This window comes from Gavialis gangeticus, unplaced genomic scaffold (assembly GCF_001723915.1).
Source record: "Gavialis gangeticus isolate Ggan-Ray unplaced genomic scaffold, GavGan_comp1, whole genome shotgun sequence".
Lineage (NCBI taxonomy): Eukaryota > Metazoa > Chordata > Crocodylia > Gavialidae > Gavialis > Gavialis gangeticus.
In genome coordinates, this window is record NW_017729033.1 from 38,351,741 (window position 1) to 38,368,208 (window position 16,468).

At 41.6% G+C, this 16,468-nt stretch overlaps 1 protein-coding gene across 12 annotated transcripts in view; it reads right to left on the reverse strand.

Moving 5' to 3' along the window:
• LDB2 (LIM domain binding 2) overlaps positions 1–16,468 on the reverse strand; it is a 441,581-nt gene that overhangs the window by 260,221 nt on the left and 164,892 nt on the right. For all 12 annotated transcript variants that reach the window (XM_019526120.1, XM_019526114.1, XM_019526112.1 and 9 more), the window contains exon 2: positions 4,703–4,805. In XM_019526120.1, the coding sequence (XP_019381665.1) occupies positions 4,703–4,805 (103 nt within the window). The remainder of the gene's footprint in view (positions 1–4,702; positions 4,806–16,468) is intronic.

The window sequence follows — 16,468 nt, forward strand, 5'->3', positions numbered from 1 at the left end:
AGGCAAAAATTGTCACTTCTGTCTGCACCCTTAATTACTTTTCCCTTTTTAGAACAATTGAGTTGCATGCCCTGGCATGACATGAAGAGACCCTGCACTGGCCCTGGTCCAGCTCCAATTCAACTACTGTATATATCTGTTTCATGTAACACCATTTTTCAAATACCTTCTATTAATGAGTTAAAATAAATTCAGCCTTTAAAAAAATATTAGGCCTGTAAGATTTAACATATAGTGCTATTTAGTTCAGTTTTGGCTTTACGCTACACTATTACTTTTGAAAACCTTCTCTACCCATGCCAAGGTAAATCTAGGATGAAGGGGGAAAAAACATCTCATGCCCCAAACAATAGGAAAATGAATAACAGTGCATGACATACAAAGTATTTTATAGTCACATTGTTGTACCTTCTATTCACAAAATACAATAGCAGCTATAACATTAAAAATATATTCACTTATTACCTAAAGATTCAGAACAGTAATAAAACTGATAATATTCATATTTTCTAGATCACAAAGCAAACTAGTACAACCTGATGCTTCTGAAATTTCCACCTTTCTAAACTGCTTAAAGTTATGCAAACACATATACAACACAATGATGTATGCTCATAAAAAGTGTATGAAATCTCCAATACATTCTATATATAATTTCTGTATGTAAAGCTTCAGATAAGCCCATTCCAAAGAGTCCACCTGTATCTAGCATGCATCTAGTTTAGGTAATCTGTTGAAATTACAAATATGATCGCTAAATCTCTTTTTTTTTTTTCCTTACAGTACCAATTTCCTTCATAAATAGAAAGCTCTCAGCTAATCAGAAATCTAAACAAGCCATGATTTCCAATACAGTGGCAGCCACATCTGTTATATGTTCATGTTACTTTGCCTTGAAAGAGTTAACTTTCTAGCTCCGATCCTCTGCAGTGCTGCATAAACACTGCACATTATTCTTACTGAGCATGCTTCATCTTTCCTGTCTCCCCAGTCTTGGGCTGTCAATCACCTGTCAGTCCCCACCACATCAGTACAGTGTGCATCACCAGGCTGTCAGCACAGCAGCTGATGAGACTTTGCTAAGGGCTGTCAATCAAACTTGTTTCTCTTATCTTTTCTGGAAATATTGTGTCTCTAAGAAACAAAGAGCCTGGGCAACAATGGATCAGAGTCTAGTATTTACTCTTTTGCAAGGATACAACGCACTTAACAGGAAACAAGTATGTTTTATCCACAACTAGGAAAAACCTGTTTTATTAGGATAAATAGTGAATTTTCTTTTCTTGAATAATCCCTATTGAGTTCTTGACCCAATAAAGCAAAACATTATAAAACTATCTCATATTTGCTTTTGCTTACCTGGTGAAACTAATTTGACAGGTTTGCTTTTTAACTTACTTTGTTCAGTAGATGTTGATATGCATTGTGTTATCCTTTTGGTTTGAAAAAGGCACTCTCTCCCTGACTGGTAATGTGGATCCCCTTCCTAAGGCACAAGAATGTAGGGTCTGTCTTTTTGCATCTGGGTCTAGACTGAAAGCTAGTTTAGAGAATGTACATAGGTGTCTTACACACCTTTGTTACATAATAGTGACATTTTATTTTGTATAGGGAAAACAACTTGCAAGGCACAACACAGAGTTTAAGAACATACAGGAAGAGGTCACAAATGACAGAAGATGGAGAGACATTAAGGGGTACAAGCAAGAAAGAAAAGATATCTTTTCAGCCAAGGGTGAAAAAGATGGTACAAGAAACAGGAGCTGCTGAGGACAAGCATTTTACACAAACAGGGAAGACTGAAGACCCAAGGGACCCCTGGGGAATAATCTGAGAAGAGATATGATAAGAAGCGTTGGGAAGGCTGGGAAGATAGGCCTAAAAAGGGGCAGAAAACAAGAAACAGGGGGCTTTGTGACCTGCACTTAAGGAAGGAAGGGCTCAAAGCAGAATAACTGAGAATGACCCATACTGCAATTGCACTACTGAACCTTGGGCTTGTGTGTAAACCTCCCATAGAACTAGGCTGTAGCTGTGTCCTGGGGACCTTGGACTATTTTTCCATTCCAAAACAGGGCAAAGAACTGGATTTCATTTTATGAGAATTTGTTCACCCTGATGAGGATGACTTTAGTTTCATGAGAGGGCTAAACTACCCCCCAAATGAGGAAAATCAAGTCCCAAAAGAAAGAAAAAAAAATAAGGTTGCAGCTACACCCAGTCTCAGATACGTAATTGATATGCTTACAGACTGAAACAAGTCTAAGGAAAGATCCTGGAGCACAGGCATATGGTTGCCATCCTCCATCATTTTCAGTACTACAAATGAATGATTAAGGAATGATATGCATCCATTATGTTTAGGGCTGCATCCTTCTGCCCTGTACCCAATGAGGTACAAGGGTTCAAGACTAAGAAGACACTATTTTTCCCTCTTCCTTCTATGACAGCATTCATAGATTTTGTCCTTTAAGGATTAATGTTTAAAATTTGCTGTTGGAAGTATATTATTGCAGGAAATGTTGGGCAGAGGTAGGTGTGACATTTAGTTCTGAGTGCTGTGAAGTGACCAATCATTTGTGTTTCATCTCCTAGAAAATACCGTACTTTTGGTCCTGCTATTGTGACTGTTCCATCTCCCACAATGCAAACCTCCTATTATTAGTCGACAGGTTCATTGTTCCCATGGAATAAAGCTAATGTGTGAGGTTATGGTCAAGGAGAGAGAGAGAATTTTTCCAGTAGCAAGGACCAATTCTTTACAGGGCTCTGACAGGCAAATCAGAGACCTCTGTGTTCAATGAAGAACCACTGCAGAGAGGAATGAATTGTCCAGATGACCTATATTTCTACTGCATTCTGAACTAGCTGTAGCCTTTTCAGGATATAAGACCTCATTAGTAGGCAAAAAGGCAAATGCTCTACCCATCTCCTCACCCAAACAATGTCTGAGCAAGCTGTAAGTGGGACAATTTACATTCCAGCCACTCAAAAATGTTGTTCTGGAACCTGGATCATGCTCAGGTAACAGTCATTAGTACAGTGGTTTGACAGCTTAGATGGCACATGAGATCTTATAGTAACAATGAATGTTAGCAATATAGCTGCTATAAAACATTGGTAAAAACTCCAGGATGGAATTATATTAATATTTGCTAATGCATGTATAGAAGTGAAAATAATCTAAACTACCTTGCAAAGTCAGTTTTAATCACAACATTAAGGAGCACAGCAACAAAAGTTACAATAACATTTTATTCAGAAGTCAAGATATAAAAAAAAAAATACTGTATACTAGTCAGCTTTAGTGTGCTCACAATAATTTGACCTCTCAATCATGTGTATCAACAGCAAGGCTGAGAATTACAGCATTGCCCTGCACTGAACTACCCAACTTTACAGATAGCACAACCATTACCAAGCATTTGTGACAACAGGAATATTTTACCCTTTGACAAATCCTTTCATATGCTGTACCGTTTTCCACAAACACAACTTCCTCTGATCTAACTGGACATTAATTGCTTTTTTGCTGATGTATCTCTGCCTTCTGGACTGATAATACAACTAGCAAATCTGATATCTGACAAGTTGACTCAACCTAATCAGGACAGATCAGCTGTTACCAATGTTGCTACAGGCTGTAATTTGAGGACCTTTACAGAGTTATCACTTGCTTTGAAAGGCAAGAAACTGTAATTCTGTCAACACTAATCCCAAAATGTGCGTTCAAAGTGGCTGTTATTTTTCCTTCAGAAAAAGGTAACACTTGTCAAATAAATACCTGAGATAATTGATAAAAGGAATTAGAGGCATGCAAGTGATACACTGACAATCGCTCACTGAGGAAAAATAAGAACCTTGCAAGATTCAGAACATTAAACACAGAGTACAAGCTGTCACAGAGAAACAGGGGTCACTCGGAATGGATTGAAACAATTTGCAATGCAGTTTTTCAATGTTTACTTATCTTGGTGTTGCTTGGTGCTGGAGCCAAGTGAATAATTCACTCAAAACATTTTATTTTAGCACTTTTCTCTGCTTGCGGAGCACAGGAAAATGAATCACAATGTCATCAGATTTAGTCATTACTTGAATATATTTAGGATTGAATGAGTGCATTCTAAATTTGAGCATCACTGCTTAATTGTGATTGGTCAGAGAGGATTCAGAGGCGATCCTTGCTGGTACAAATCTCCATGAAATTGGTGGAAAAATGGAGATTTACACCAGCCAGGGTAACGCTCCTGATACTTCTTCTGATCTCTCAAATGTAGAAGCACTTCCAGCACAAATTTTTAAATTCACTGTAAATCTCCTTCCCTGTGAACATTTTTGCCTACAAAATTCAATCACTTCAATGTTTGGGGAGAGTGAATATATAGAAGAGAGCACACACAGGCAAAGCAAATATACTTAAACAGTCTAAGGAATACCAGAAGAATGTGTTTCATTATTTGCCCAGCTCATCTTGGAACTTGCTTATTTTGGGGTATACCAGGTATAGAAGTAGAAAAGAAATTTTGTAATTTAAATTTCTTTCAGAGAGAAAGTTAACCAATGAATTTGTTCATGGAACTTGCTGGTAGCTGAATACATTGAAGTGATAGTTTTCTTACCAGGCTCTCAGGTCTGTCTTTCTTTTAAAGGTAAAATATATAGAACTGAAGTTTATATTTATAACAATAAACTTCTTTCTTACTGTATCGCTTTGGTCCATCTTCCAAACAAAATGAAAGGGTTAAGGTTGCATCATCTTCAAAAAATTCAGTTGCAAAGGCATCCCACCAAAGGTTGTCACTATCCTGCAAAGCAAAGGATCATTTATTTAACAGGAATCAAAAGTAATTTTTTTTCTTTTTTATTGAAGAAATTAGAAAAGATACATTTTTTTATTTATGTAAATGTGTGTAAATGTAGCTTAGATACACAGATGATCAAATTTGAAATTAATTTATCCAATTAATTAATCAATTCTAATTTATAAAAAAAAGGCTGAGAATTATTTATTATATTAGAAGAGACTACTCCTTTTTCCTAGGCACATTACAAATATGCAAAACAATACAGTCTCTTAAACACATATAAATAATTATATTCACTTTGTTAAATCTTAAATTACAAATCATTTGGTGACATAAATTTTAACATAATGCAATCTTTATTTTATCTATCACATATATAATATTCCAGGTGTTGAGTGTGAAAAAGAATAATACTATGCAACATGATTATTAAAGTGAGTCTTCCAGAAAGATATTTTAAAATGAAAAAGAATAGCTATTCCACTTGGCTGTATTAAATATAGCCATGGCAATACTGTAGATTAATTAGATAGCTGGTACTTGTTTGACACTATTCTATATGATACAAGAAATTAAAACAATATTTTAAAGTGCTTTCTGTATTGAGACATTCAGTGTTGTATATCATTGGAATGCACCAATGATTAATACAAAATACACAGTGGCCACATCTATATGAGATGGTGACTGTGCGGTAGCTCGTTACTATTGCGCAGTAGCGTCACGTGGCATGAAGCATGGCGCAACACTACTGTGTAGTAGTAATGAGCTACTGTGCAGTCAACACCACCAAGAGTCTGTACAGGGACGCAGCTGCGCATTAACGCCAGTTACTGCGCAGTCATTTAGCACTTGTGTATGCCAGTACAAAAGGACTGTGCAGTAACAACTGTGCAGTCAGTGTGTCATGTAGATACAGCCAGTACATACCAAAGAAAATACTGAGTCCATTAATTACCTTGAAAAATGAACCAAACATTTTCAAACATGGAAGCTTAAAAATGGGCATGCAAGTCTATATTTAGGGACCTAAATAAAGCAGTCTGATTTGCAAATGTGACAAGCAAGGAAATTCAAAATCAGACCAGTTACTGAGATGGAGAAATATGGGCTTAGGTTCCTAGCCTAGCTTGAAAACTTTGGTGCAAGGCCTTCTGTTTGCGCTGCGGACTCATAATCGAGGTAGTAACAAAGGAAGTTCATCATACACTTTGCTAGTGTACCTGAACTCTGATCTAGAAAGATATCCTCTAATAAGACTCAGCTTGCACCTTTGTCTTCATCTCTACTCTTGGCTTCTCTGCTGAAAACTACCAAAGAGGCCAGCTAATATTCCAATTTTTAAAACATTACCATGTCCTTCCCTAAATACAAGTCAAGTGCTGTCAGTTCAAAGGCTACTGTGTCCATTGGGGCACCTTAGATGCTGTGCATCATTGATGATTTTTTTAGGCAAAATGACCTGGTGGCACCCATCTCCTATCCAGGTATGGATAGCTGTTGGCTCACAGGGAGCTCATCTGCCCTTTGACAGGTCTTGGTTTTAGTCCTGCTGGGTGTCCACACACCCTCTTCACCCAGGCTTGCCCAGGTGGGGCACCGGTTTAGTCACCGACACCCAACCATGGAAAAGGCTCTACTGATTTAAATGGTACCAGATAGCAGACCAAGAGAGGCCTGGCCTGACTGGATGCCTAAACACAGCTACATATTTTCATGATGCGCATCATCTCCATGTGCCACAAAATCCAGGGGAAAGCAAAACTATCTGTGGTTTAAAAAAGAGCCAATAGGGAACTCATTCCAGAAATGCGAAATGGACAGATGCGATCTAGGGAAATACATAGAGGCATTGAAGCTTAATTGACTCGCTGACAGTCATAAAGGGCACGTGTAGATGAAACAAGGGGCATGTGTGTATGACAGTTTAAAGCAGGTTAAATGCTTTTGCACCACTTTAATGGTGTTGGTGTTTGCACATGTCGGCGGTGTAGTGTGCATTAATTCCAGCCGCTGCAGCACATTCAGTGGTGTAATGTCCCTTAAATGATTGTGGGGCGCAGCAAACTAAAACACCTCTGAGGAGCTTGAGTTTGCTGCCCTACAGCCGTAGAGTGAAGCATCAGGCTCTGTGCACCTCAGGGGCTCTGCAGAGAACCCATGCAGGCAGCCTGGTAGCAGTCTGGGAAGGCAGACTCCACCAAAGGGAAAAAAAGGAAAAAAAAAAGCAGCGAGCCTGATCTTTTTTTTCCCCCCTTGGAGCCGGCCTGCCATCCTGAGCTGTGCAGGGGCCTGGTCCTTCCCTCCATGGCTGCAGAACCCCCTGGGACTGCCTGAGCTGGGTGCCCGAGTGTGGATGACACCTAGGGGGGGCCACTGCTGCTGTGGAGGGAACACCAGCCTCTCCCCCCACAGCCCGGGGACCACTCTGCCCGCCAGCAGCTCACCCTCCCCTCCCCACTGCTGGAGAGGCAAGTAAGAAACGGGTGTACATGACATGGGGGTTTACTTCACCCTAAATTGTAGCAGTGTTTTTAAAAACCCACCACTTCAATTTAGGGCCTCTGTTTTATTTACACACGCCCAAAGAGAGCTAGTGGTGAAGCCAGAACTAAAAATTCAGAATACCAACACTCAGATCCCTGATGTTATGTTCTGGCATTCATTCCAGCAGTCTGCTCAGCGCGGTCAGCTTGGTGAGCTGTAAGTAGATCTCTTATGTACTCAGCAATATATACCAAACAGCTAGTACTTATTACCTTGCTCAGAAAAAACCCCAGGAATAAAATGTTAATTAAAAAGGTGCTTATATCATATTTCTTGACACATGCAAACAGTGCCTTTTTTAAATGGATTTCCCTCCTGATTTTCCAGAGGATCCTGCTATATTATTTTTGCCAGCATTTAAAGAAGATGCGGCAAGAATACTTCATATTATCACCTCAGTTATTGTCTTGGTAGCATGGGAGATTTTGGAACTGGCCCAGAAATTGGATTATTCAACAACATCATTAGTTATTCCTGCTGACAGCAGTGTCACCAGCAGGAGGCAATGCAATCTATAACAGAAATGGCTTTGGAGTTCCTGGTAAATAATTCACCACCATTCTCAACAAGGAGAACAAAAGATTTTGAGGTTTTTTGTTTTATATTGTTTTGTTTTAAAAAGGACCCCATTTTTCAGAAGTCAGTGGTTAGTGAGAGGTTCCTGCTCCTTGTGTAATTTCCATGAGCGTGTGCACATATACAAACTGTTGCATTATTTGTTGTTGACATGACAAGCAGTGTTGACAAGACCAGAATAGATAGATAGGTGCTCAGTACAACAAAGCACACAGTCTTCCAGCAGTCTATACCCTGAGTTTTATTTGTAAGAGTCTGGTAGGTTGATATCATAAGCCCATACAACAGCTTAGTGCCTACTCAATAATTATAAGTTATCTCTAACTCACTGTCATTTCCTAAGAGATGCTGCATCATGACTGTTCCATTGAAACCTTTTTGCCATGTTCCTTACCACTTTGCAGGGGACAGAGGGAGGCTTAAGCAATATTATACATCACATTTGCAGTTCTGCAGTAAAAAGCCTATTATTAATTTGGTATTCTAGCATTCCTATAGCTACTAATGCAAAAATCAAATAATGAAGACAGGTAAAAAGAAAGTCTCATACAGTTGTGATGCAAATTCACACAGGAAACAAAGAGAAGAGGATAAGAAAAAGTGCAGTATTTCAACTTAAACCGCACATATTTTTCATTCTCTTTCCTTTCCAGAACTCTGAAGGCTAAGAAAATGCACAAACTAAATCATCATGGACACTTTCAAATAAATACATAAATAAAAATATCCACATTCTATCAAAGTTTGAACATGGCTTAAGGTCTTTATCTTGTAATTTTTGCATACTTTAAATCAGAAAGAGGGGTAAAAAATCCCAGTGGAACATATGAATTCTGGATATACTTTTCTGATTAAACCTATGGTCCAACTGCCTCACAGATTAGCTCACATGCTTTTACAGCCAAATGGTGAACAAAACCAAACCAAGTGTCTCTAGCCAAACTGCAGAATATGGATATAATTATTACAAAAAAAATGATAAAATTCCCCTTCTCCCCACAAAAAAGAAAGATGTTGAAGTCAAGACTGCCCCCAGGCATCTTTAACTTATGCACTGACAGGTTACGTGGGATTTTGCCAGAGTAATTATTTTTCTATTCAACAATAATGAGAAATTACCATGGCAACCTCCCTTTCACATGGTGCAGTCATGCACTCAAACATTGAAATAATGGACTTAATGTAACAAAAAATTAATACTTTGAAAATTATTTTTTTATTAAAATAAACTTAAAGAATACGTCAAAAGGACAATAAGGTAGGGGAAACCTAAGAGCTGGGTCAATGTAGAAGATTATATTGCACTGTATCCAGTTATCAGGAAGCAAAGTATTTCTCTGTCACAACTGTCACTGTTCCTTTTAATCACCTCCACCATTATTATTATTTGTATTTTAAACCATGGTTCAACCCTGAATAGTGACTCTGTGAAAATGCAATCCTGGGGCTTCCTGGTTATTTTCTTTTTCTAACTTCTAAGCAATATGCAACTCAGTTTTCAAGCAAAAAAAAAAAGATTTCCCCCTGCAACTGACAATGCTGAAAATTTTCTCTGAGATCTGAAACAAGCTGGGTCTTTTCCTTGTTACATGCTTGCATCAGTAACATAGTGTAGGCCAAATGTTCCTTTCCTCCTTGCCTGCCACTGAGACTATGGGACAGGTGTAATTTTTTGACCCTGCAATAGGAACTTACGAGTGAATTATTCTGTGATATTTTCTTCAAATCCTTTTATTTTTATTAATGACTAAGAAGGTAAGCAAAAAACTCATATATACAATTTGCAAATGACATACAGCTGGGAGGGGCTGCAATCACTTTAGAGGACAGGCTTCAAATGTAAAATTATCCTACTAAATTGAGAAAAAGATTAAAAATAAAAGACACATGTAGAGTGCCACAATGAGGAATGAGAATGAGCATCAACTGAAGTACAAACTATGGGTGAAGGAAAATAGTGCTATAAATGTTGCTATCCACCCTTGGACAAAAAGAAGAGCATTTGCCAAAAATAGCCTTCCACTGAGGACCTCAAAAGCAAAACTGGAGTCTTAATGAATGCTGAATGAACTGCAGCAGAGCAGATTTAGATCAGTTCTCAGGAAAAAAACAAAAACAAAACCAACAACTTTTTAAAAACAAAGGCTAATGCAACCAGCTTCCCGAGGAAACTAAAATATTCTTTGGAAGGTTTCAACAGGAGGCTGAAGAGGCATCTGACTGGGATGATTTAGGAGTTTTGAACTCTGCATCTGGGGTGGACTACATGACCCTCAGGTTACATGACCTTCAGGCTCACTTCCAACCATTTGGGTGTTTATACATGTGCTCCAGGCTTGAAAGGGGTGGGGGGAGGGTAGCACTTTAACTAGAGCTGCTCTGAGAGCCACTTTAAAGCACCCACAGTGTCATGTGTATACAGCATCCTGTGCTTCAAAATGGTGGTTTGCCACCATTTTGAAGCACGGGATGCTGAATACTCATGACGCTGTGGGTGCTTTAGAGTAGCTTTAGTTCAAGCGCCCCGCCATCATTTTGAAGCATGGGGGGGACTGAATAGATGTGACATGGAGGCTGCTGGAATGCATTAATTAACACACTCCAGCAGAATCAAATTTGAGTCTGCTCTGATTAATTAGCACACATCGGAGCAGACATCTGGCATGTGTATAGGTGAGCTATGATTCTAGTTATGCTCCTGCTACAGGAGAAAGTACTGTTAACTCCCTTGCATCTTTGTTGTCTATGCACTTATAATAGGGTATAAACACTATATTGAAGACACAATCATTAGAATAAGGAAACAGGTCTATGAAAACACACAGGATGCACATCTGTTTGAAATGGGACCATTTCCATATAATCACTCTTCAGTGAAAAACTGAATTTTACATGCCAGTCTATGTTGCTTGGCACTGTGCAAGACAAAAATAGATAGAGGAAGTGCCCTAGGGAGCTTACAGTTTTCTTCTGGCACTTGCAGGTATTCCCTGTTTCCACTTACTCTTTTCAATACTATATACATCCTCATTCCTTTTAACAACATACGTCCTTGTCATATTTAAAGTTAACTCTGCACAAGAAAACTACTGCCTCTCAAAGGATAGAACAAGACACAGAGCAGCACATAAACACCTTCAGTTCAAGAGAAGTGTTACCATTAAATGTAAAACCTTAAAACCTTCACAGAAATTATACGTTACAAACCCTGTAAGACAAGTTTATATTAAAATTCTGACACAATTATATCCAATAGTCTTATACCCAGACCATCTGCAATCAGTTGTGACAAACTGGATTTTATTGTGATGTTCAAAAGCTGTGTTCATGTTATTATAATATTGCATTACTTAGTTTTCCTTCTTAGCCTCTGAACAAATAAGGATGGGTTAAATGCCAGGATTGGCTACCTAGAGGAGGAGACAAGATGGACCTTTATTGTCAGCAGTCTTGAGTGGCTTTGTTGACATAGAGTGAGATGGCCAACACCCAGGAGGTGTGGAGAGACAATAAGCCTGACAATGGGACAGCAGGCTGAAAAAAAACCCCAGCCTGTCAGGCTCTGTCTAGAATAATCTGGGGATTGAGAGAAGCAGAGGACCTTTGGAGACTTGGAAAGAGAACAGCTGAGTATTTTTGGGGGTGCTCAGCTCTGTGCAGGCTGGACTGGAGACAGATGGGACCGAGAACCTCTGACTGGGTGACCTTTACCTCAGTCATTGCCTTTTACTGAAGAAACTGTTTGCTGTGATGCTTGGAACTGGGGCTGGGGATCTCCCCAACAAAAGCTTAAGCATTTTTCTCAAGAACAGAATGCAGAACTGGATGCTAGCTCCTTCAGGTCAGGGCCATGGTAAACCAGGGAAGGTGAAAGACTACAAGGTCCATAGGCAGTGGAAGGGGGGGCTAATGGGACTTAGCCCCCCCAAATGCTGGGCAGCTGTAGGGCCACAAGGCAGCCTGGCTGTGGGTTTCTGGCAGCTGCAACAAGGGTAAGGAGGAGGCACACAGACAGCAGTGAGGGAGGGGGTGGGGCTGGGGCAGCCTGGAGCTAGGAGCGGAGCAGGCTCTGCACAGCCGGTGGGACATGGAACTGAAGGGGAAGTGGCTGGTGCGGGGGAGTGTAGTTCCTGCTGCTATGCACACCCTGGAAGGCATGGGGGCACGTGCTCCAAGATTTACACAGGGCAGGGCAGGATGCTGCTATGGGCTGGGGCTAGGGCTGCATTTCGGCTCTTCCCGGAGGGTGGCAGTGGGGCTAGGAAGGACCTATGTTGGGCAGCTGCAGCCACCCCAAAATTCGCTGTAGCCCCCCTGACCTATCCCTCCTAGTACCGCCACTGCCCACTGGGAATGGCCTGGCGCAGCCCCTGCCCCAGCCTGCAGCAGCAGCTTGCCCTGCCCTGTGCGGATCTGCAGGCATGCACACCCCCCCCCATGCCCTCCTGGAGCATGTGTAGCAGTTGGAGCCACCCCCTGGATGATTCATGGCTCCATCCTGTGCCCCATGCTGCCCTGGTTGGGCAGCACCTGCCCCAGCCCCTGCTCCACTCCCTCCCCCCACCACAGTCCTTTCCCCTCCCCCCACAGACTCACCTGCTGGCATTCACGTGTACCTTCAGCCCCCTTCCCCCAATTTTTTTTCTTCTGCCACCTATGATATGGGCACAGACAGAAGTGTAGCTCCCTTATCAGAAGGCTTTGCAGGAAGAATTCTTAGTTACAATGATCTCTTGGACCAAACAGAAGTTGGTTCCAGAGGGGAGGGGAATCTAGCTGCTGGCAGCAAGCCTGGAGACAATTTTCCCTAGCAATGGCTTCTTCTCTCTCCCAGCCTGCCCCTGTTTCAGAATGAGAGGAGGGATCTCATTCTAGGGGTACCCCAGCCAGTGCTGGAGGGTGGGGTGAGTGAATTGGAACTCAGCCCCCACCAGGGGCTCTGCAATACACCTGCCCCACCCTTCAGTGGGAACTGAAAAAACCCCAGACCAAACTCCCTCCACATCCTGTCCCCCTCCCATTCTAAAAATCGCTTGAGATTGGGAGGCCTTGCAAGCAGAAGTTACAGAAAACACTGTATATTAAAACATCGCCATCTGAGTCCTCATGCAATGAGGTGTCAGATTTTCACCTGATCAGTCATTTTTAAGCAGTCTCCAGCCATGCACTTGTGTTTGGTCATGGCTATACACCGCTTTCTGTGGCCAGACTGGGCAAAAACCGTCACTTCTGTGTATGCCCCATAAAGCTACATTCTCAGAATGGGAAGGAGCTTCAACTTCCACTTACTCTAGAAGCCAAGTCTGGGCTGTCTTTAGGAGACTCTCTCACAGACCAGTCCAGGCCACAGTTGTACTGAGCAATCACCCCACTTGGAGGGCACTCCATAATGCTAATACCCACTAACCTTAACTCCACCCTTGGGAAACATCTCACCCTTAACTGAACCCAGCATATATAGTCATGATCTAACTTCAGCCAAAGTCAACTTCAGCCTTTCCTTTTACTTCAATGAAAATTAAGAGGGACCTTCATGTGCCTCATGTCCTGTTTTGATAAACAGGAACAAATGTACTTACTTATTTCTGCAATAAACAATATTTTATATTTTAGCACAAGTTGTTGCTATTGTCTGTGTACATTTCTATAGGAAAACCTAAGATAGAATACTGATATTCAGGTGCTCTTGAAGTGTTTGATTTTAATTGCATACAGTTATTTAAAAGCCAAACTCCTATTAATGTGAATACAACATGGTGATGGGAACACTCTAACAATATGTAACAGCTCTGAGAGAAAACTACATTCTTAATTACTATAATTCACTTACATGTTATGTTTCTGTTCTGGTCTGGGACAGGGTGTTGCAGGAGGAAGTCATTCAGTTGTTGCAAACAATAATTTATGTGGTTTAATGATCTATATGGTATGTGTGGCACACACACAGTTCCACATTAAGATATAGCTGCCTTATCTGTTTTGGGGCACAGAGCAGACAGAATGGATGTGGCACACTTCACTGTGGTCCTCTGATATGGACATAAGTACTGTGATGTCAAAAATATAGGTGTTTGGTTCCAGGAAGGTGCCACAGGTTCCCTGGAGTAGCACTTCTTTGGGACTCTCACTTTTATACAACTTCTTAGAGTATTACCTGAAGCTTGACCAGCTGTAGCTTCTGAACAGGCTGAGCCCCTAGCCCCTTGGACTCAGAGACCCTGACTTCCCTGGTTATCTATGACTCCCCACATAACTACCTCTGGCTTAGCTCCTGGAAAGAGACTATATTTTTCAAGGAGATAGAATGCACCCAAAGTCACCTGCAGCAAAGCAGACAGTTCATACATTCATAGATTATAGAGTCAGAAGGGACCCAATGGATCATCATGTCTGACCCCCTGCCCCTGGCTGGAAAGAGAACCGAGGTCAGACAACTCCAGCCAGGCAATTGTCAAGCCTCCTCTTGAAGACCTCCGAGTTAGGTGACAGCAGCACTTCTCTTGGAAGCCCATTTAAGACTCTGGCCACCATTGTAAAAAATGTCTTCCTAATGTCTAACCTAAATCTCCTCTCCACTAATTTGCACCCATTATTCCTAGTTACTCCCTGGGGCGCTCTGGTAAACAGTGCATCCCCAATTCCCTGCTGTCCTCCCCTGATAAGTTTATAGGTGGCTACAAGGTCATCCCTCAGCCATCTTCTGTATAGGCTGAAGACCCTTGTAGGGTCTTTCACAGAGACCACTAATCATGCGAGTGGCCCTCCTCTGAACCCTCTCCAGATCCTTTGTGTCCATCTTGAAGTGCAGCGCCCAAAACTGGACACAGTACTCCAAATACAGCCTGACCAACGGCGCATAGAAGGGGAGCATCACCTCCCTCAATCTGTTGGTTATGCATCTGCTAATACATGACAAGGTACAATTGGCTTTGATGATGGCCTCGTTGCACTGCTGGTTCATGTTCATCTTGGAGTCAACTATGACTCCAAGATCTCTCTCAGCCTCTGAGGTGCTGAGGAAGACACCTCCCAACCTGTAGGTGTGCTGGGGATTCCTCCTCCATAGGTGGAATACCTTACATTTATCTTTGTTGAATTGCATCCTATTATGTTCCGCCCATTGATCTAACTTGTCCAGGTCGGCCTGTAACTGCTCCCTGCCCTCTGGTGTATTAACTTTGCCCCATAATTTGGTATCATCTGTGAACTTGGAGAGGGTGCTCAATATACCCTCATCCAAATCACTGATGAAGATATTAAATAATACTGGCCCGAGGATCGAACCCTGTGGGACCCCACTGCCCACCTCCTTCCAGGTTGAAAATGACCCATCAACCACCACTCTCTGGGTGCGGACCCTAATCCAGTTAGCCACCCACCTGACTGTGTAGGCGTCCACTCCACAACCCGTTAGCTTCCCTATGAGAATAGGGTGTGAAACTGTGTTGCAGGCCTTCCTAAAATCCAGGTAGATGACATCGGCCTCAGCTCCTGTGTCAAGGCAGTGTGTGAACTGGTCATAAAAGGCTATAAGGTTTGTCAGGAAGGATCTACCTGTGGCGAACCCATGCTGGTTTCCATTCAGCATAATTTCCCCTGCTGGGCTTTCACAAATATGCTCTTTGAAGATTTTTTCTAGTATTTTCCCAGGGATAGAGGTAAGACTGACTGGCCTAAAACTACGCAGCTCCTCCCTTCTCCCCTTCTTAAAAATGGGCACCACGTTGACCTTTTTCCAGTCCTCAGGGACCTGTCCAGAGAACCATGAGAGCTCAAACAGCCATGCCAGTGGCTCAGCAATGACACTGGCCAATTCCTTCAGCACCCGTGGATGGAGGTCATCCGGGCCGGCTGACTTGTACCCATCCAGCCCTTCCAAGTGCTCTTTAACTAAGTCAGCACTAACCTTTCGTGGTCTGGTGCCTTTTGGACATCTGTCTATGTTCAAGGTGGGGGGATTGTCTCGGTCAGTATTAAGGAATACTGAAGCGAAGAACTCATTGAAGAGCTCAGCCTTTTTGTCTGCATCAACCACCAACTGACCTGATTTGTCCTGCAAGGGCCCTATGCTACTCTGCACTTTCTTTTTGCTTGCTATGTATCTGTAGAAGGACTTTTTAGTTCTTAGAACAAAAACAAGCTAACTACCTCTCTTGTCTCTAGGAGTATCTTTTTTTCCATTTTCCTCAGAAGTGAGAGATGTAAATTCAAATCCCCTGTAGATAAGTGAGGGCCTATAACCCACTACCACTTTCTCAGTAAGTGTTCTAATCTCCCAGTTTCTCTGTAAGTGTTCTAACCACATTTAAACAGGACTCCTTCTTGAGAATTTGCTCTTTGAAAAATGCTTTTATCCAATAGTTCTAAGAAAATTCAGCTCACCACTTACAAATATTTTCCATAGCTATAAAAATTCATATAGCCTTTTATGCCTTTTATGACCAAGTAACTAAATCCTTGGACGATGGTGTTGCCATGGACATAGTCTTTCTAGACTTTAAGAAGGCCTTTGACACGGTCTCTCACCCCATCCTCATCAA